General features: G+C 33.9%; 2 protein-coding genes across 2 annotated transcripts in view; one reads left to right on the top strand and one right to left on the bottom strand.

Moving 5' to 3' along the window:
• The window catches only part of PPWD1 (peptidylprolyl isomerase domain and WD repeat containing 1), a 284,360-nt gene that overhangs the window by 979 nt on the left and 261,152 nt on the right, over nucleotides 1-22,229 (top strand). The gene's annotated exons all lie outside the window — the stretch shown is intronic.
• ADAMTS6 (ADAM metallopeptidase with thrombospondin type 1 motif 6) overlaps nucleotides 1-22,229 on the bottom strand; it is a 274,203-nt gene that overhangs the window by 69,115 nt on the left and 182,859 nt on the right. The window contains exons 14-17 of the mRNA XM_055554447.1: nucleotides 14,063-14,165; nucleotides 7,601-7,734; nucleotides 5,887-6,010; nucleotides 5,305-5,385 (exon numbers count right to left, since the gene is read on the bottom strand). Coding sequence (XP_055410422.1) covers nucleotides 5,305-5,385; nucleotides 5,887-6,010; nucleotides 7,601-7,734; nucleotides 14,063-14,165 — 442 coding nt within the window. The remainder of the gene's footprint in view (nucleotides 1-5,304; nucleotides 5,386-5,886; nucleotides 6,011-7,600; nucleotides 7,735-14,062; nucleotides 14,166-22,229) is intronic.

Genomic DNA, 22,229 nt, shown 5'->3' with positions numbered 1-22,229 from the left:
CAGAAAAATTTCTAGAGCAAGAATTCAGAAGTTTCAAGCAATAGGACATTCATCAGAGAATAATGCCTTTTTAGTGGGGCTGAGCAACTCTGGAATAAAGGCTGCTGCTGCTGCTAAGTCACTTCAGTCGTGTCCGACTCTGTGCGACCCCACAGACGGCAGCCCACCAGGCTCCTCTGTCCCTGGGATTCTCCAGGCAAGAATACTGGAGTGGGTTGCCATTTCCTTCTCCAATGCATGAAAGTGAAAAGTGAAAGTGAAGTCGCTCAGTCGTGTCCGACTCTTCGCAACCCCATGGACTGCAGCCTACTAGGCTCCTCCGTCCATGAGATTTTCCAGGCAAGAGTACTGGAGTGGGAATAAAGGCTACTCTGGACTCATCTCAACAGCACTCAAAAACATGCCTCAAAGAGATCAAGCTCATCTACAAGTTACTTAACACTCCAAAGAACAATAAAAAAATCCACAGTCTCAGTAAGAAAATATTCACAATGTACAACATCTAATGAAAAACTACTACAAATGGCAAGGAGGAGGAAAATATGGTCTAAACCAAGAAAGCCAAGTAAAAGCAAGAGACTCAGAAATGATAGAAATTATAGAATTAGTAGAAAATAACTTTCAAACAACTATCATAAATATACTCAAGAACTTTAAGGGAAAACAATCTAATGAAACAACCTGGAGGATATATATATATATATATATATATATATATATATATATATATAATAGATGGATGCTCAGGTCAACACAAAGAAAGAAAGTATGACAGATATAGTAAATTTGTAGGTAAACAAAATAATTCTTATTTAAAAAATTTTTTAAAGGGTAACTGACTCTTTAGAAAAAAATAATAACAATGCATTGTGTTTATAACATATGAAGAAGTAAAATGTGCTTTTAAAAAACAACACAAAGGATGGAAGAATACAATAGAAGTAATCTGTTGTAAGAGTCCTGTATCATACATAAATGTTGTAATATTATTTGAAGGTATATTGTGATAAAGATGCATTTTGTAAATTCTAGAGCAACTACTATTTAAGTAGAACAAAGCAATATAGCTAATAAGTCATTGTGTGTGTTTGTGTGCTTAGTTGCTCAGTTGTGTCCGACTCTTTGTGAGCCCATGGACTGTAGCCTGCCAGACTCTCCTGTCAATGAGATTTTCCAGGCAAGAAAACTGGAGTGGGCAGCCATTCCCTTCTCCAGGAGATCCTCCCAACCCAGGAACTGAACTTAGGTCTCCTGCATTGCAGGCAGATTCTTTACTGTCTAAGCTACCAGAGAAGTCCATTACTTGGAATACCATAAAACATTTGATAAAACAGAAAACATAAAAGGAGAATAAAGGGAAAAATACATGGACAGAATAGAAAAACAGCACAATGACAGACTTAAATCCAATGATTTTAATAATCCTACTAACTACAAATGATTCAGACATAGCTGACTGAGATAAAGTCTTCATGTCCTGTAAAGGTGAAATAGTTTCCATGTGGCCTATTACAGAAAAAGTTTGTCAAGCCCCCGCATTTAGAGATTGTATTTGAAAAAGCAAAGATTGTTAGACACCATAAGAAATGAGAATCAAACAACATGTTGCCTAGAAGAAACATATTTAAAGTTCATGAACACCTACATATGAAAAGTGGATGAACAGAAAAGAATTTACTATGCAAGCACTAATAGAAGAAATCTGGGTTGCCAGATTAGTACCAGTCAAAATAGATGTGGGTCAAAGAATACCATCAGAAATAAAGAAGAATATAGGATAATGATAAAATGTTCAATACATCAATAAAATCTAACAATCTTGAATGTCTACACACCTAACAAAGTTTGAAAATAAATGCAGCAAAACCTTACAAACTAATGGGAGAAATAAACAAATCCACAATTCTAGTTGGACATTTCAACATGAATCTTTCAGTATTTGCTGAAACAAACAGGCAGAAAATAAATAAAAATATACAAGACTCTAACAAAACTATCAACCAATTTAATCTAATTGACATTTATGGAATACTAAATCCAATACCACTATAATACACATTCTTCTCAAGTGCACATGGAATAATCACTAAAAGAGACTATGCTCTGGGGCATAAAACAAACCTCAACAAAAGAACTAAAATCATACGAAGTATCTTATCTGTCCATAATAGAATTAAAATAAAAATTAGTAATGACATCTGGAGTCCCCCCAGATATTTAGAAAATGAATAATACCTTTTAAGACATGATTTATGGTAAATAAGAAAATATTTTAAACCGAGTGTTAATGAGAAAACAACATATCAAAAGTATATGGGATGAAGTTAAAGCAGTGCTTAGAGGGAAATTTATAGTGCAAACTACTTATTTTAGAGTAGAAAACAGACTTTAAAAATCAATAATCTAAGTTTTTATCTTGATAAGCTAGAAAAATAACAAATTAAACACAAAGTGAGTCACAAAAAGGAAATAATAAAGAGAAGAATGGGAATCAATATGATAGAAAATGGTGAAATAATAGGAAAAGTCATTTAAATCAAAAGCCAGTTCTTTGAAAAGACAATAAAATTAATAAAAACTAATCAATTTAATCTAATTGACATTTACAGAATACTAAATGATTTATGGAATAATTCATAATACTAGAATGATTAAGAAAAAGAAGATACCAATCACCATTGTGAAGAATGAGAAAAGAGCCATCACTATGATCCTACAGGCATTCAAAGAGGATAATTAGGTAATATTATCCAAAGCATTATGCCAATAAATTCAACAACTTTATAGCTATTACAAAAACTGAATTTTTCATTAAAACTTCCCACACAGAAAACACCAGGCTTCACAGTTTATTTATAATTGGAGGATAATTGCTTTACAATGCTGTGTTGGTTTCCACCATCAACATGAATGAATCATAGGTACACATATGTCTTCTCCTTCTTGAACTTCCCTCCTACCTCCCACCCCATACCACTCCTCTAGGTTGTCAAGGAGCACTGGGTTGAGCTTCCTGCATCATACAGCAAATTCCCACTGGCTATCTATTTTACGTATGGTAAGGTGTATGTTTCAATGCTACCCTCTCAATTTGTCCCATCCTCTCCTTCCTCCACTGTGTCCATAAGTCCGTTCTCTATGTCTGCATCTCTATTGTTGCCCTACAAATAGGTTCATTAGTACCATTTTTCTAAAGATTCTATATACATGCATTAATATATGATATTTGTTTTACTCTTTCTGACTTACTTCACTCTGTATAACAAGCTTTCGGTTCATGCACCTCACTAGAACTGACTCAAATTCATTTCTTATTATGATTGAATACTATTCCATTGTGTATATGTACCACAACTTTATCCATTCATCTGTTGATGGACATCTAGGTTGCTTCCATGTCCTGGCTATTGTAAATGGTGCTGTAATGAACATTGGGCTACATGAGTGGAAGACAATATTTTTAAGATGTCAATTCTCCCCAAATTGATCTATAGATTCCAAATAATCTCATTTTGTAGAAATTAACAAGTTGATTCAAAAAAGTATATAGAAATGTAAGGGACCTAGCGAAGCAAGAATAATTTTGAGAAAGAACAAATTTGAAGACCTAGTGCTTCTTATTTTTAAGACTTAATGGAAATCTCTATTAATCCATACAATGTGGTTTTGGTTTAAGGGGAGGGAACATCAACAGACCCATACATTTATGTGAGATTGACCTCTCACAAAAATGTCAAGGTAGTTGAAGGGGTAAACAATTGTCTTAAATAAATGTGCTATAGCAATTGAATATCTATGTGAAAATAATTGAACCTCAATCCTTATTTCATACCTTACATAAAGATTCAAAATGGACCAAATATCTAAATGTAAAAGCTTAACTCATAATTTATTTAAGACACATTGAAGACAGTCTCTGCAACCTTTAGGGTAGGAAAAAATTTTAAGGTAAGATGTGAAGGCACAAACCATAAAAACATTTACACATTATATCTCATCAAAATTAAAAGATACAATTAAGAACAAGCTACAGACTAGAAGAAAATATTCGTAAAACATATACTTGAGCAGGGATTTATAACTAGTATTTATAAATAACTTACAACTTTATAAATTAAAAAAAAGTAAATAGGCAAAATATTTGTTTAGGTACTTCACACACAAAAAATCTCTCTATGGGTACAGTTAAAAAGACTGACAATGCCAAGAATTGATAAGGTCATAGAACAACTGGAACTCTTTTACATTCCTGGTGGGAATATAAATGATACAATCACTTTTAAAACAGTTAATTCAATCAATTTCTTATAAGGTTTTCTTGTTTGTTTTTGTTTAGTCACTAAGTCATGTCCAACTCTTTTGTGACCTCATTATAGCATGCCAGGCTCCTCTGAGAATGGGATTTTCCAGGCAAAAATACTAGAGTGGATTGCCATTTCCTTTTCCAGGGGATATTCCAGATCCAGGGATTGAACTCATGTCTCCTCCACAGGCAGGCACATTCTTTACTGCCAAGCCACCAGGGAAGCCCTCTTAAAAGGTTAAACATATATTTATCACATGACCAGATATTTCACTCTTAGGCTTTTTATCCAGGAGAAATGAAAATATGTGTCCATACATAGCTTGTCTGTGAACGTGCAAAGAAGTTTTATTCATAATAGTCAAAGACAGCAAAGACCCAAATATCCATCAACAAATGAGTGGATAAATTCATACAATTGAATACTATTTGGCAATAAAAAAGGAATGAACTTCGAACACACTCAGCAATATAGATGAATCTCAAAATCATTTGTTATGAATGAGAAAAGCCAGATGTAAAAGTACATATTGTTATGATCCTATTTATGTGAATATGAAATTCCAGATTAAAGAAAGGTAATATAATAATGTCAGAATAATAATAATATGTCAGAAAAGAGATCAGTGTTTTCTGAGGCTAAGGCTGGGGAGACTTGACTGCAAAGGATAAGGAAAGAATGTTCTGGAGTCATATAAATGTCCTATATTTTGGTTGTAGTATTTATACGGATACACAGACACACACACACATATAATTGCACACTCTTTGAACTATACACTTACAAAGAATGCATTTTATTTTATGCAAAATATTTTTTAAAAATCAAACCACCCGTAAAGAGTAAGGTGTAAACTGCTAATTTTTTGTTTAGTTCTTTCATGTGGATCTTCCTTTTTAACGTCAACGTGTTCCACCTCAAAGCAGTATGTCTTTTCCTTCCTGATACTGTGCTGCTTTTCCTCATTAATATTTAAAATCTAGCAAACTATGCTACTTACCGATATAGTTCTTTGACATGGCAACTTCTTTGACTTCAATGTGAACAGAGCCTCTTGGTATCTGCACTACTTCCATGTAGCCTGGAACACAGAAGATTACCAGTACTAAGCAGCATCTGGAGCTTTCATCAGAAAATGAGTGTTTAGTAACCATTCAGCAGTTAAGTTTCCTTATTCTTCCATTCTTTCTATACACTTTATAAATTATAAGTAATGAGTAAATTCCCCTTTGTGTTCATGAATACATCTAGAGTGTTATTTTTCTCTAAGTCATCTCAAAATATCTTTAAATCCTCAAAATGTATAATATTGGTTCATGCTTTTTTTTTTTCTCAACACAGGCTCTATGGGAATTTCCATCTTAAAGAAACATTACTAAATGAAACCAAGTAGAAATGGAATAATATTTCCTTAAAATAACTAATCTGAAGCCATATTTAATATTTAAAAGATTGAAAGCAATTTGGGGAGAAATCACTGTCTACTTAAATAAAGAAAATTTTAAAATAAGGGGGAAATCAAGTAATTTGTCTATTTCAAGTACACCAGAGGTGTGAGGAAGAGTTCTTTCTACACACTCACCTCCTCTGGGCAACGAATCATTGAAGAACCCTTCAATGGCATCACATGTGCTTCCATCCCCTCCACAGACTCGACATCTATCTTCCCTAGCATCGGATCCCAAAATATTATCACAACCTACATGCTGAAAACAGAGAAGAATATTCAGTGTGGCAAAAAGAGGAACTCTTGGACCCACTAATCAAATGAATACAACTTACTTATCTACTTGCTTTTCCAGTAAAGGAAATCTAAACAGGAAATGTGAACCACTTCTACCTTTATTCTCTGGTAATTCTAGCTAACATTTCTCAACATATAATTTGAAAGAAAAATATTCTGATTCCCCAGGAATGTATACCTACATTTCTAGACTAGATTTCTTCTTCATTTATAGATACCATGCTTCAATTCTTAAAATATTATAATTTGTTGGCAATGGGCTCTTATTTATAACCTCAATTAACTAAGAAAAAATGGCATATGGTCCTATACAACATGAATGATAACAAGAGTCTTTACTGAGCATTATGGTTTGCTCTTTCTAAACCACTGACCCTTTAGGATATCCAATTGTTAGTATTAGTGTCAAAGACTAGTTGTGGAATTGATGCCTGGATAAATCCCTAAAAGTGAATACCTGTTTCCATCAGCTGAATAAAATTATCATAAAGAAAAAGGAGATGTAAACATGTAATTTTAGAACCTGAAAGTCTACCTTTCTGTTTTGCATTTAATCATAGAAATACAGTTTGTATCTATATTTTTGGCATATTTTGGCACTTTATTTGTAACTTGTCTTTTAGCCATTAATACTAGGCATGTAGTCTCTGAATATAACCTGTGCCTGGGTCTTTTTTATCTGAAAAACATTTTTATACTATCCCATAAACAAGGTTTTCTTCAAGTAAATACATGAAAACACACACACACACTGCATCATCTGATACATAAGATACATTTGGAGGCAAGTTAATAAGGACAGAATTTGCAAGAAATTATAAGATTAAAGTAGACAGTGGTTTTTTGTTTGTTTGTTTTTAAATATTTTCTTTCTCAGTTTCTGGCATTCAATTTATGCTTCTCTTTAAGGTAAAACAAAAGCAGACAAGGAAAAAAGTTAAGAGAACAGTGGCTTTTGTGGTTTTTCTTACGATAAGATTCATACACAGTTCTAGGAAAACACCATGGATTTGCTCCTGCAATTTCCAACTGACTGGTCTGGCTAATTCTCTGAAGTAAACGCTTTAAAAAGGTAACACTAATTCTGTAATGAAAATCATTATAAACGTTTCAAAAGAAGACAAAATGAGAAGAGCATAGCTATTTTACATTTTGAGGAAATATTTTGCTATGAAATACATCAAATAATCTTTCATTGAGAACACATAGTAGCCATACAAATAAGAATTGAATCCTCATTCCCTCTCTTTTGCTATCATCTTGTTTATAAACAGAACATAAGAATAATGAAAATTAAGTTCTAAAATATTTTCATAGCTCTAGCAATTTCTATAACTAGAACATCAGACTAAATCACATTTGCAAGGTGCTTGTGAATGGATAATTCTACCTTTAACTGTGTACATTTCTTATAGAAAATCAAATGAGTCCAAAATGCAGCTCTCTTTATTAAAAATTAGCATAGTATTAATTAGGAGCTACTATCTGAGAAAAAGAGACAACAGCCTCAAAAACCCCAGCAAAATGGAGTGAGATTCAAAATCTGAGCAACCTTGCATTCTCCATTGATACAGATATCCAGTGAATCCGCATTGCACTGAGTCCCATCAATCACCGCAGGGGAACGTTCAGTGTAGAAATTGTAACCTTCAGCCAAGCAGTTCAATGCACAAGGTTTTACCCCACCTGGAAGAGTAATAAATAGAGAGAGAGTAGAAGAAAAGTAAATGGAGTGTTTCTCCTACGGAACAGTGATTCAATATTATCCATGGCAAATTTATGATTGATATAGACATCACTCTCTGTTCTATCGCCTTCTTTGGTAAAATTTCATGTTTATTTGTATTGCTTGTGCAACTTGACGGAGGCTCTGCTGAGTAATATTACGGTTTTAAAACCTCAGGTGTTTCCCATATATATATTTTCAATGTATTTTAGGTCAAAAGGGATCATAGTAGAGGTAACTGAATATTGAAAAGAAATGGAGGGAATAAAAGCAATTTTTAAAAACTAAAAAAAAAAGTTTAAGAAGACCTTGAGAATGATCTCGTAAGACAAATACGAATTTATGCAAATGATATCACTTGTTACTGAAGATGATACAAAAACTGGTACTTCAAGCAGAGATATGGTAGTTGTAAAATTAAATTTAGACCTGCTTTAAACATATCAGGGACTTCCCTCACAGCTGGAGATTAAGACTCCGCGCTTCCACTGCAGGGGGCGCGGGTTAAGTTGGGGGACTAAGATCCCACATGCTGCCTGGTGCTGCCAAAAAGTAAAAAATAAAAACATAAAAATAAATAAATATATCCCATGAATATGGCTTTAGCATGGAGATAAATTCTTATGAGATTAGCAAATCAAAGATAAAAATATATTAAATTTGAATAATTCTATGAGATCAATAAATTGAAGAAATATTGCATAGCATCATATGTATTTTAGCTTAAATAAACTGAATAAAAACTTAAAAATAAACTTTAATTAAAAATCTACTTTTATATTGTGAATAAATGTATATAGTAACTCAAGCATTTTTATTTTGTCACTGAAATCTGTATTTCAATGGTTGTATGTATTTTTCAAGGTTGACGTGAAAGAGGTAAAAACAGATATAAATAGCAGCAATTTAAAAAATAAGCAGAGTGCATATCATAACTTCTCAGTACACTGGAAAGTAGCAATAAATATGAATTTACTTTTATTCAAAACTGCACATAAAAAAGCTATTAATAAATACATAATTATTTTAAAATGCTTTAGTTTGAACTCTTGCTTTGGTCTTATTATAATGATCTTATAAAATTTATCTTTGAAATAAAAAAAGACTACTTCTAAACAAGAAAATTAGGCAGGAAGATGATATGCCTAGGTCTTAGTAAAGGTAGAATCGAGGTCTCTACAGGGTGAAGTAAAAGAAAAGCCAACTGAGTGGTGGAGACAATGAGAGAGAACAATCCATTAAAGGAGATCACTGTTACAGTTGACGTTTGTCATGTAAGAAGATGGCCCAATATTGCCAGACATTCTATTTTTTTCAAGAGAAGATAAAAACCTAGATTTTAAAACTTTAAACTCTTCTTGGCAATTCATTTAAAGTTTTCAAAAATACTGTGGAGTTTAAAACATGTATATAAGTAAAAATGGTTCCTGAACTGCCAGTTTACAACTTCTGGCTGAATTCCATGTTTTCTTCCATTTTCAGTGTCTACAGGCTATAGAACTTCTTTATAACTTATAATGTTATTATTCAGCTTAGGTTAATGATACATTTTGCTGTACTAAGCACAGAAATAACAAGTAATAAATATTTTCTTCCTGAACTGATAATCAAGGTATTATATTTATTTTTATAAGATTCTTGTGAATAAAATTGCTCTAAATTTCCACAGATCTTACTGGGAATTTTTTTTTCATTACTACCCAATATAGTTCTTCCCCCATCTCTTTATTGTAATGCTTTGGAATTTAATGCAGCTTTTATGCATCAGGTTTTAAAAAGAGAAGCTGAATATTTTATTTATACAATTTTAGTATTAATTATGTAAGGTAGTATTTGATAGGCAGGACATATAAATGCTATGGTATATTCCTTAGCCCATTATGCTATATGATAATAATACAAATAAAGTTATTCATCTTTTATTGTTGAAGATGTGTTCAGCTTCCTCCCTACTTTTTAGTACCTTTTTAGGTACTTCCTACCCCTTTTTAGAAGAGGTAAAGTTACTATTTCAAGAAGGGATTTAAGATGACTGAATGGGAAGGTCACATTATCAGTTACCTTCATTTAAAGCTCATTATGAATTTAGGGTTAAGTTACTAAGCACACAATTATCAAGATGCTAGTGATTAAATCTGTGAACTATTTCAGGGACTTACTTCTACAGTAAGACAAAACAATCCCAAATGTATATTTACCTAATAAAAGCAATTCAAAATACATGAAGCAAAAACTTCAACCACATATAAAAAGAAAAGCCATAAAATACTTGAAGATTTTAAGACACTTCTCTCAGGAACTAATTTAAAAACCAGAGCAGAAGAAAATCATAAAGATTATATAAAAGACCTGAAAAATATTATGTCAACTTGACATGATGATCATATAGAACACAATAGCCAACAACTGGAGAAAATATATCCTTTTCAAGTATACATAGAACATACATCAAACTGGACAAGAAGCTGTATCATAAAAAAAATTTTAACTAATTTTAAAAATTTAAATCATGTAGACTACTACTGATCATAATATAAATAAATTATAAATCAATAACCCAAAAATCAAGAAAATTTTAAATTATTTAGAAATAAAAATAAAATAGCTTTAAATAATACATGGGCCAAAGAAGAAATTACAATTTAAATAAGAAAATATTTTTAACTGAAGGAAATAAAAATATATAGAATTTGGGGAATGCAAGATAGCAAAATAAACCCCTCAACCAAAATAATAATAAGAGCAAAAAACTAATTAGAAAAAAGGATAAAAGCTTTTTTTCTTTGAAAAGAGTAATAAAATTGATAAACTTCAAGCAAGACTGATCAAGAAAAAGAGAGAAGATACATATTATCAATATCAGAAATACAATAGTATATATCACTATAGATCCTACAGATATTAAACAGGGTAATAAGAGAATGTTATGATAGTTTTCTGCCAATAAATTGGACAACATGGAAGTAACATAAATTTCTTGAAGACAAACTCAAAATCTGACATAAAAATAAAAAATGTGAATAACTCTGTATCTATTAATGGAGTTGAGTTTATAATAAAAAAAAAATCCTTTTCACAAAGAAAATACTGAGCCTAGATGGTTTAATTAGTAAAATCTGTTCTAAGGAGGAAATATTATCAACCCTACGAACTCTTTCAAAGTAAATAAGAATTCTATTTCTGGAAGCCAGATTAACTGAAACCAAAACTTGTCAAAACCATGAGAAGAAAAAACCTACAAATAAATATTCTTTATGAAGATAGATGTAAACATCCTTAATTAAATATAAGCTATCAAGCCCAATAACATAAAAAGGTCATCAACACCTGGGGTTTAATGTGAAAAGCAAATGTTGGTTTGGCATTACAAAATCTATCAACTAATTCACTCTATAAACAGAATAAAGAAGAAAACACATATAATTGACACATGCACAAACTCTGCTGAAGGGCCAAGTCAGTTAATTAAGGGAAGGAAATAAAATAAAAAGGTAAAAAGATTGGGAAAAAAAAAATAGTACCTATCTCCAGAGAGCGTGACTATTTACCAAGAAAATTCTTAACAATCTACAAAACAACTATTAGAACTAGAAAGGATATTTAGAAGGGTCACGGAATGTGTAAGTTAATATATAATAATCAATCTTATTTGTATATATTAGAGCAAACTATTGAAAATGAAAATTTTTAAATCTTTATTTACAATATTGTCAAAACCATAAATTGCTCAGGAAAAGATTTAACAGACGATGTGCATGACCTTAAACCTAAAACTATAAAGCACAGCTGGGAGAAGTTGAGCAAAACATGGAGAGACACACCATGTTCATAAACTGGAAAACTCGACAGTTAGCATACTAGTTCTTCCTCAATTGATGCATAGATTCAACAGGACAACAACCATAAGTCCAACATGTTCTTCTGTAAAAATTAACAACTGACTCTAAAATTTATGTGGAAATGCAAAACAGAATACCCAAAGAGCTCTTGAAAAAAAGACCCAAGTAGGAGGAGCTTATACTACCTATGTCCAAGACTATACAGTTGAAGTAATTCAGTCAGTTTGGCACCAGGATAGGACTGACAAATACATCAATGAAACAAAATAGAGTCTGTAAATATACTACAAATACATATCATACCCCCAAATTATTTTTAGAGTGTAGATCTAAAGACCAAAACCATAAGGTTTTTAAAAGAAAACATAAGAAAATATCTTCCTGAGTTAAGAGAGGCAAAGATTTCTCAGACAGGACAGAAAACACAATGACTATAAAATATTTAAAAGCTGAAAAATTAGAAGTCATCAAAACTAAAATCTTATATTCATCCAAAATATCATTTAAAACATAGTGAAAAGTGAAGTAAAAGTAAAGAAATATTTTCTCATAAGCTATGAGAAAATACTTGTAAAATTTATAAATGAACCACTTGAAAATAAAAGATAAATAACCAATTTAAAAATAAGCAAAGGATTCGAACAAACATTTTATAAGAGAAGATATAGAAATGCTCAATAAGCACATGAAAATGTGTTCAACACATTCAATAATCAGAAAACGCAAATTAAAACTTCACTGAGACAATATAGACCCACAAGAAGAAGACCGCAAACACCAAATGTTGGCAAGGATGAAGAGCAAACAGAACTCTCATACATTGGTGGCAGGAGTGTGCTTGGTACAATACTTTGGAAAAACATCTGGAAGTTTCTTTTAAAACTAAACTCACAGCTATCCTATGGCTTAGCAATCCCACCCTTAAGTATTTACCTAAGAAAAGTGAAAACTATGCCCATAAAAAGACATACATGAATGTTTATAGCAGCTTATTGATAACAGTTGAAAACTAGAAACAATACAGGTTTCCACCAATAGCAGAATAGAAAAACAAACTGGTTAGCACAATGGAATACTGCTCAGAAATAAAAAAGAATGAACTAATTACATTTGCAGTGATATGGATGGATCTCAAAAAATCAGGCTTAGAGAAGACTTACATGAGAGTAAATATGGCATGATTTTATTTACACAAAGTTCTGTAACAGACAAAACTAACTGATAGGAAAAAAAAAATCAGAACTGGTTGCCTCTTGAAAGTAGGTGGAGCCAGTTGCTGAATAAGAAGGATGAGGACTATGAGAATTTTGGAGGCGATGGTAATGTTCTGTAACTCAGTAAGGTTTTATAGGTGCATGTGTTTGTCAAAACTCAAGGAAAGTACAGTTAGGTAGGTTAAGATCTGTGTACATTGTACATAATCTTCCTTCAAAAGAAAAATAAATATTGAACTGCAGTTAATCTTATGCATGCTGAAGTATTTAGAGAGGAAAGTATACTGATGACTACAATTTACTTTGAAATGCACCTGAAAAACAGAATAAATTAATGAATGGGTAAAGAGATGACTAGACATGTAATAAAGAAGTATATTAAAATATTAATGATAGAATCTTGGTGGTGGGTATACAGTTGTCACTGCAAAATTATTTTAACATTGCTCTGTGTTGGAAAGTTTTCAGAGTAAAATGTTGAGAGAATTCCCTGGTGGTCTAGTGGTTAGGACTCAACATTTCCACTACCGGGGCCTGGGTTCAATCCCTGCTTGAGGAACTAAGATCCCCTAGCTGCATGGTATAGCCAAGAGAAAAAAAAAAAAGTAAGATGTTAGAAAAACAATAAATAAAAGTTCTTTTTAAGAGTACATTTTATTTTTCTAAGAGAAAATTTGAACAAATTTTAGTTTGTGTTTTGGGAGCATAAGAAAACTTGTGCTTACTGAGCAATTAGCATCTGATGCTTGCCTAAATTAGAGCAAAAAATGTTTCCCTAAAAAAGAACAATAATCACCCGTGGAAAGATCCTTGGCCTTTGGCCAAGAGAGAAACACATTTTCTTAGCTTCTTTGAGCTGATTCATATCAGGGTGATAATTCCAAATATTTGATATTATAAATTATTATAATGTCTATATACCTCAAGGAAGTCTGAAGAATTCAGAAATATTATTTGGATTTACAACATTTCTAGGAACTCTGTACCTAAATAGATTAGGTTTTAAAAAATGATTTCTGATCATTTGTACTAACATATTAACTATACTACAGGGAAACTACTAATAAAAACAGGAGACCTTTTTAGTACTAGAGCACTTTCCTGCTTTGATGTGTAAACATTAATTTTTACTAGTCTGTATATGAATGTATGGGTATGTTTGTATGTATTTATATATTCTCTTATATTTGCAAAGCTCTCAAGCATAATGAAAACTCTGCCAGGTTATACATTACCTCCAGTATAGGGTTTCCAGTTATAATACTTCCCACGGAAAGGCATATTGTCAAAGTCTGCACACTGTTTCTCTCGAAAATCTCGGGCCCCCAAAGGACATGGCTAAAATAAAATAAAATAATAAATAGCATGATTGTTGAAAAATACCAAAACCAAGGGACAATGCCCCTAAAATTAAAAATATCTGAACTCCCAACACATTAGCTCACTCCCTTATTTTTGGGCTGTAATTTTGGCATTTGCTTTACTGTTTTACAAGCAGTATTCCGACTGAAGTGTCTGAATTGTAATCTTAGCCACGGAAGAAACAACTGAAGTAATTTAAACAAAGTTAAGTGTGAGACAGTTTCCATATAACTTCACATTCAGATGCATGTCACAGTCCACTTTGCAATCAATCCGTTAGGCGTCTCCTTATAAACAGGCATAAAAACTAGGTGAAGACACTAAAACACAAAATCCTTTTTGGTAACAGTATTTGAGGTCCAGCTGCCACAACTACTCCCAGCTCTTTAAGAAATCAAGAGGCAGGTTTGTAACATGACATTCAGCACTATTAATTGTGGTTTGGATCCCAACTACTATAGCTGTTTACTGTCTAGTCCTGACAAAAACCATATTTTGAGATGTGGAATGAACTGGGCAAAATCCTAGGCCTCAAGTCTAAACACCTTTAAATCAAGGAATTTGGACTTATTAAGATTTACATTTAATCTATTAACATCACGGAAAATAAAATACTAAACTTTCAAAACACGTACATGTGTTGGTTGTTAGAGAAGAGAAGGATGTTGAGAGAGTGAAGAGAGGATTATTTGTTTTTAAAAGACTGGAATGCTTTTTCTACCTAAGTTTTTTAGAGAAGAAATCTTGCCAATCTAGCTAGGTCTAGATTCCAAATTCCACATTATTTAGGGCCATCCTAAAGTTCACAAAGAATTAAAAATATAACTTCTCATAGTGTTGAGGAAATATGACCTAATTTGACTTATCTTTTAGAGTTCTGTACCAGTAGCATCAAAAAAGCCAAGTATATATTGCTTTTGAAACAGGGATGGAGAAAATATTCCCCTTAAACATGACAGAACAAAACAAGTCATTAGATGAAATTCTCAACTGTGAACAAATATGTTAGTTACATTCTCAGAGATCATTTTGAGGACATTTTACTACCCTCCCTTAGATCTCTACATTTATTTGATACAGTTTCCTGGGATCAGTACATTGCAAATGTCCTTTAAATCAAGTGCAAAAATAATAAGGCTACAATGTGCAAACATGTGCAAGGTCATCATTACTTGCTACATGCGAAGAGTTGACTCATTGGAAAAGACCCTGATGCTGGGAGGGATTGAGGGCAGGAGGAGAAGGGGATGACAGAGGATGAGATGGCTGGACGGCATCACTGACTCGATGGACATGGGTTTGGGTGGACTCCAGGAGTTGGTGATAGACACGGAGGCCTGGCGTGCTGAGGTTCATGGGGTCGCAAAGAATCAGACACGACTGAGCGACTGAACTGAACTGAACTAAGGTTTGAATTTCTTTTTTTATTTTATTTTATTTTATTTTTAAACTTTACATAATTGTATTAGTTTTGCCAAATATCAAAATGAATCCGCCACAGGTATACATGTGTTCCTCAAGTTTAAAGCCTAAGATTCTGAAAATAGTGGCAGCAAGTCTACATTCTGTTATGAGCCTTGCATTTTAAGGTATTTTCTGCACATTAAAATATGACACTGCAATGCTAAATCCAATGGTTTTACTTATCAAATTTTCCTTCATATTTGCCCTTTAAAAAAATGAAAAAGAACTATTCACATAGGCTATGCAATGCATCACACTAGAAAGATATGCTTCCACCATCTTTTGTTTCATGGTGTGCTAATTTTTGGAATAAAGAAATGCTTCCCATTACAAGACATTTTCAGGAAACCCCAGAAAATGACCAAGGTTATCAGTGGCTTTGTATGCAGCAAGACTAGTTTTAAAGAAAATATCCTCAATTTTAAAAACACAAGTAATTTGAAATACAAGTTTTCACACAATATTTAAGTATTTGCAAAGCACCAACCACCTAAAACTTCATCCAGGCATGTCTTTCAACTTATTTGGAGTAAAATATAAAAATGGAAAAACCACAATCCTATCTGAGGCAATGCGTATATGATAGCACATTATAAGTTGTCTACAGGTGTTGTATATAGGTGAAAGATGGACGTGTCAAATGAATCAGGGAAATATTTGTTGAGGAAGAAAATCTTGAGTGTATCACAAGAATTATAATAAAAGTGTCATACATATTCTTTATAACATTATAAAATATTAAAATATTATAGAAATTGAGCTGGTTAAGAAAGAAAACAGACTTCTATTAAGAATGAAGCCAGGACTTCTCTGTTGTCCAATGGCTAAGACTCCATGCCTTCAATGCAGGGGGGCCAGGTTCAGGGAACTAGATCTCATACACTGCAATAAAAGATCCCGTGTGCCACAACTGAGACCGACCCAGCATGACTAAATAAATAAATAAAATAAAAATAAATATTAAAGAAAAAGAATTAAGCCAAGTAAAGCCATGGGGAAAGAAAAGAAAAGGTCAATTTTGGGAATAGTTGAATAAAGGTCATCCTGGATAAAAGCAAGGAACTGTATAGAAGCATACAAGTTAACATTTCATAGATAAAAATTGGTTAAAAAAAAAAAGCCCTGAAATAAATGAAGTTCAGGGACACTCACTTCAAAAAACAAAACAAAACAAAACAAAAATCCTATTCTTGACCATCTTGTAATTATTATCCTAAACAGCAGAAAAGTAAAAAGTCCAAAAGAAGAATATTAGTTTAATGACATACTTGGATAACATTTTATTAGATTTCTGACCTATTCTTATCTTGTGATAACCACTCCCGAGGTCAGCATAATAAAAATATTAACAATAACAACACATACTTACGTTTTTCTAAGCATTCAGTAAGTACCTATTCCATGGCACACTGTTCAGAGGTCTCTAGATCTATTATAAGCTCTCTCACCACTCTTGAGATAATTACAATTAATAATCCCAATTTACAATTGAATAAATTATATTTTATTAGTCTGCTTAGTAATAGTTTCAATGAGCAAAGATACTTCCTTCATCTGAGTTGGGGCTTCCATTGGACTCTGTAAATGCTACAATAACAACATAGGTTTTTAGCTCTGTTGCTGCTGCTAAGTTGCTTCAGTCATGTCCAACTCTGTGCGACCCCACAGACGGCAGCCCACCAGGCTCCCCCGTCCCTGGGATTCTCCAGGCAAGAATACTGGAGTGGGTTGTCATTTCCTCCTCCAGGGAATCTTCCTGACTCAGGGACTGAACTCACATCTCGTCTCCTGCATTGGCAGGCGGGTTCTTTACCACCAGCACCACTTGGGGAGCCTATATAAGCTGTTACAACTACTCAAATGTGCCATTACACTTATTAAAGAAGACAGACCATATGTAAATGATAGGGCTGTGTTCCACTAAAATCTTATTTACAAAAAGAGGCGATGGTTCAAATTTGACCCAGCAGGCACAATTTGCCAACCCCTGATTCAGGATGTTAACATATAGATACATCTGTATGTCAGCATTGTGCAGAAGAACCAAACTCACCTATTAATTTTTAAGTCAATACAGAATCATACACTTTAAAGAACTGATGTCAGTTATAATATAATTTGCATAAAATTCTTAAACTTCCTGTACAATTATCCCCATGGGGTCATATACTCTGTAGAATCTACAGAAAGATACATAAAATACTCTTCAGATGACCACAATTATTATCCAGTTCTTTCTTTCAGCCAAAATCTGTTTTCCCATAATCCATTAATCTTGCGCCTTTCTTCTGAACAAATCTAATCCCTAATGGAAAGGTATCTAGACCTTGATGGCTTTCTTATGGGGACATAATAAATTATCATTAGTACTTTTAAAACCAGGCACCAAGAACTGACCTTAAGGGTCTTTTTTTATATTCAGCAAATATATATAAAAATATTTTATGTATCACATATGATCTAGGCTCTGGAGATAATACAGTACACAAAACAGATTAGGTCCCTGCTTTCATGGGGCTTACTGTAGTTAGTTGGAGATGAGAAAGAAGAAAAATTATGCAGGGTACTAAGATGGTAGTGAGGTGGAGGTTGGGGGAAGTTGTTTTAAATGGTAGACTAAGAAAAATTCTCTCTGATAAGGTGGCACTGAAGCAGAGTTAAAAAATTGAGGACATGACTTATGTACATATCTTTAAAAGAGTGTTCCAGGAAACATTAAATGCAAAGGGTCTGAGGCAGGAATGTGTTTGGGAAATTCACAAAATAACATGGAAGATGGAAGGTCTCATAAATTGGAAACTGCAGCAGACTTGGGGACTTGATTCCATACCTTTCTGTTTCTAGAATATATCAGCTAGTGTTATATTTTAATTTAACTGTTTCCTTCAGTGGATGCTCTGAATCTGTGTTGATTAGAAATAAGCTTATGAGGAGTTGTATATTCTGGTTGCAAAGAATGAGAAAGATCAAAGAGTAATTTCTTAAGGAAAAATTCCATAAAATATATTTTTGTTTTGTTTAAGAATAGTGACGAGTTTAGGGAGCAATGTTTTTTAAATTACTTAAGTATAATAAATGCTGACACTATGTCAAAACTGTAATAGGAAATAGGCATAGGCAACAAATTTTTTATGTAAAGTTTGACAAGTTTTCAGCTTCTTAGTGTTAACACTAATCAAGCATCCTATCCTTCTAAAAAGCAACCAGCAGGGCCCCACATAAATCTAGAAAGCAACACTGCAGGTCTCAGTATCTTTTGATCTTCAGTTCAGTTCAGTTCAGTTCAGTCGCTCAGTCGTGTCTGACTCTTTGCGACCCAGTGAATCGCAGCATGCCAGGCCTCCCTGTCCATCACCAACGCCCAGAGTTCACTCAGACTCATGTCCATTGAGTCAGTGATGCCATCCAGCCATCTCATCCTCTGTCATCCCCTTTTCCTCCTGCCCTCAATCCCTCCCAGCATCAGGGTCTTTTCCAATGAGTCAACTCTTCACATGAGGTGGCCAAAGTACTAGAGTTTCAGCTTTAGTATCATTCCTTCCAAAGAAATCCCAGGGCTGATCTCCTTTAGAATGGACTGGTTGGATTTCCTTGCAGTCCAAGGGACTCTCAAGAGTCTTCTCCAACACCACAGTTCAAAAGCATCCATTCTTTGGTGCTCAGCCTTCTTCACAGTCCAACTCTCACATCCGTACATGACCACTGGAAAAACCAAAGCCTTGACTAGACGGACCTTTGTTGGCAAAGTAATGTCTTTTGATCTTAGTATTTTCAAATATACAAAAAAACTTAATATTAGCATCTTTTTCATCACTTTTTTTTTTTTTTAGAGAAATGTGTATGTTAGCACATTCTATGGACTATCTTAGGCTTCCAATCATGTTGACAGATTACAAGAATCTCCTTTCACAATACTTTTTATTGGTAGATAAATCTAAAAAAAAGAAAAAGACTAATTCATTGGGGCATAAAAGTGCTATAAAAAGAAATATCAGCTTTTGCTGACAAACTGTCCTGGGGCTTTTCTATTACTAGAGTTGAAATCTTCATTTTAGTTCAAAGAATAAGGTGACCTTGGAAAGTCCTGGGATCTCTTTGTGCCTTCTTTCTTTCGTTTGCAAAATACACCCCAAATGCCCTTACCTTCAAGAGCAATACATCCCAATATGTTTGCAAATGAGGAAAATTCTGCAAATACTGAATTAAGTTTCTTGTTGTTGTTCAGTCACTCACTTGTGTCTGACTCTTTGTGACCCCATGGACAGCAGCACGCCAGGCTTCCCTGTCCTTCACCTTCTCCCGGAGTTTGCTCAAACTCATGTCCGTTGAGTCAGTGATGCCATCCAACCGTCTCATGCTCTGTTGCCCTCTTCTCTTGCCCTCAGTCTTTCCCAGCATCAGGGTCTTTTCCAATGAGTTGACTCTTTGCATCAGGTGGCCAGAGTATTGGAGCTTCAGTTTCAGTATCAGCCCTTCCAATGAATATTCAGGACTGATTTCCTTTAGGATTGACTGGTTTGATCTCCTTGCTGTCCAAGGGACTCTCAAGAGTCTTCTCCAGCATCACAGTTTGAAGGCATAAATTCTTTGGCGCTCAGCCTTCCAGCTCTCACATCTATACATGATTACTGGAAAAACCATAGCTTTGACTATACAGACCTTTGTCAGCAAAGTGATATCTCTGCTTTTTAATACACTGTCTAGGTTTGTCATAACTTTTCTTCCAAGAAGCAAGTGTCTTTTAAATTCATGGCTCCATTCAGCAGCTGCAGTGATTTTGGAGCCCAAGAAAATACGATCTGTCACTGTTTCCACTTTTTTCCCCACCTATTTGCCATGAAGTGATGGGACTGGATGCCATGATTTTGAACTCAGAGTTTTAAGCCAGCTTTTCCACTCTCCTCTTTCACCCTCAACAAGAGACTCTTTACTTCCTCTGTCTTATGGGTAATAAAGAGTGAGAAGCAAGCTGAGAATAAAAACTTGGTCCTCTCCCCCCACTTTTCCCTTTCCTCTTTTTTTTTCTAAAAGAAATGGGAAGGCTAGGAAGACAGGAGGATTCGTACAGCCTCAGGAAAAACAGCAAAATGAGCATTTTGTTGGCCTTTTCTCTTTTCTACCTTCTGTTTTTTCTTTCTTTCTTACATGCATCCCAAATGCACTCGTATTTCTTCACTATTACACTTGACCAACTTTATACATTGCCCAAATTTAATGTTCTTTCTCTCCACGATAGAAACATATTTTTAGCCACTTAATACCCTATTATTTGAAGAAGCAGAAGTGGAGGTTGGATTCTGACCCTTGCTTTGCTTAGCAAGGCATGTACTTGACATGGGATTGTGAAAAGGGACATATTTTTGTTCATTCACCCAGACAGGTGTCATATACATAAAGATACCACATGCCTCTCTTATAAGTTCCAAACAAAATGACTGATTTCTTAATTATCTGGAACTGTTTTATTATCTCATTAAAAAATTCACAAAGGCATTTCCAAGGTTAAATTTAAGTGTTCAATATATGTAATGAATCATTTCAACCCCAGTTTTTTCTTTAATTGGAAGCTAATTACTTTACAATATTGTGGTGGTTTTTGCCATACATTCACATGAATCAGCCATGGGTGTACATGTGTTCCCCACCCTGAACCTCCCTCCCACCTCCCTCCCCATCCCATCCCTCTGGGTCATCCCAGTGCACCAACCCTGAGCACGCTGCAGTTCATGGGGTCGCTAGGAGTCGGACACGACTGAGCAACTTCACTTTCACTTTTCACTTTCCTGCACTGGAGAAGGAAACGGCAACCCACTCCAGTGTAATTGCCTGGAGAATCCCAAGGATGGGAGTGGGTTGCCATTTCCTTCTCAGCGCACCAGGCTCCTCCGTCCATGGGATTTTCCAGGCAAGAGTACTAGAGTAGGGTGCCCTTGCCTTCTCCAGACCCTTTTCTCTAAGCCTGTAAAAATGTTAAGAATCAAATTTTTACTGTGATTTTAGAAATGTCTCTTTAAAGAACAAAATAAGCAAGTTTTTTTCTATGCTTAAAGCTAGTCTTTATTTCTCAAAACAAGATGACAATATAAAATTCATACTAACCTAAAGGTTAATGGCACTGCTTCTTCTATTTTTTGCCATCTTATATATATATAGACACATACATACATACGTATACATGAAAGTAAACTTTTATAAGTGTATTGAAGTGTACTTATAAGAATAATGTGGTTGATACATATTTGCTTTCTAATTATAACTTGGGACACAGTTATTAACAGTTAGTTAATAGATCAACTCTGTACTTTGTCATCATTTACCCCATACCTTTCCCTGGGGGTAAGGTCTGTAGTTTCATAATTTTCTCAGCTATCTGGTTCTGCTGCAGGTTAAGGTTAGACTGAAAGTAAGACAATGTCAAAGGTGACTAAACTCAGAGCTTACTTTGCCACACCCACCTCCCAAAGGCTCCATCTTTTTTAAGAAGGTTAGAGCAGCATCCGGAAATTCTATGCCTTATTGAATCCTTTCCACGGCACTAGCCTATTGCTAAGCTTTAGTTCCTCATTTAAAAATATT

The sequence above is a fragment of the Bubalus kerabau genome, chromosome 18, assembly GCF_029407905.1.
Source record: "Bubalus kerabau isolate K-KA32 ecotype Philippines breed swamp buffalo chromosome 18, PCC_UOA_SB_1v2, whole genome shotgun sequence".
NCBI lineage: Eukaryota > Metazoa > Chordata > Mammalia > Artiodactyla > Bovidae > Bubalus > Bubalus kerabau.
This window is presented reverse-complemented; position numbering and strand designations above follow the sequence as displayed.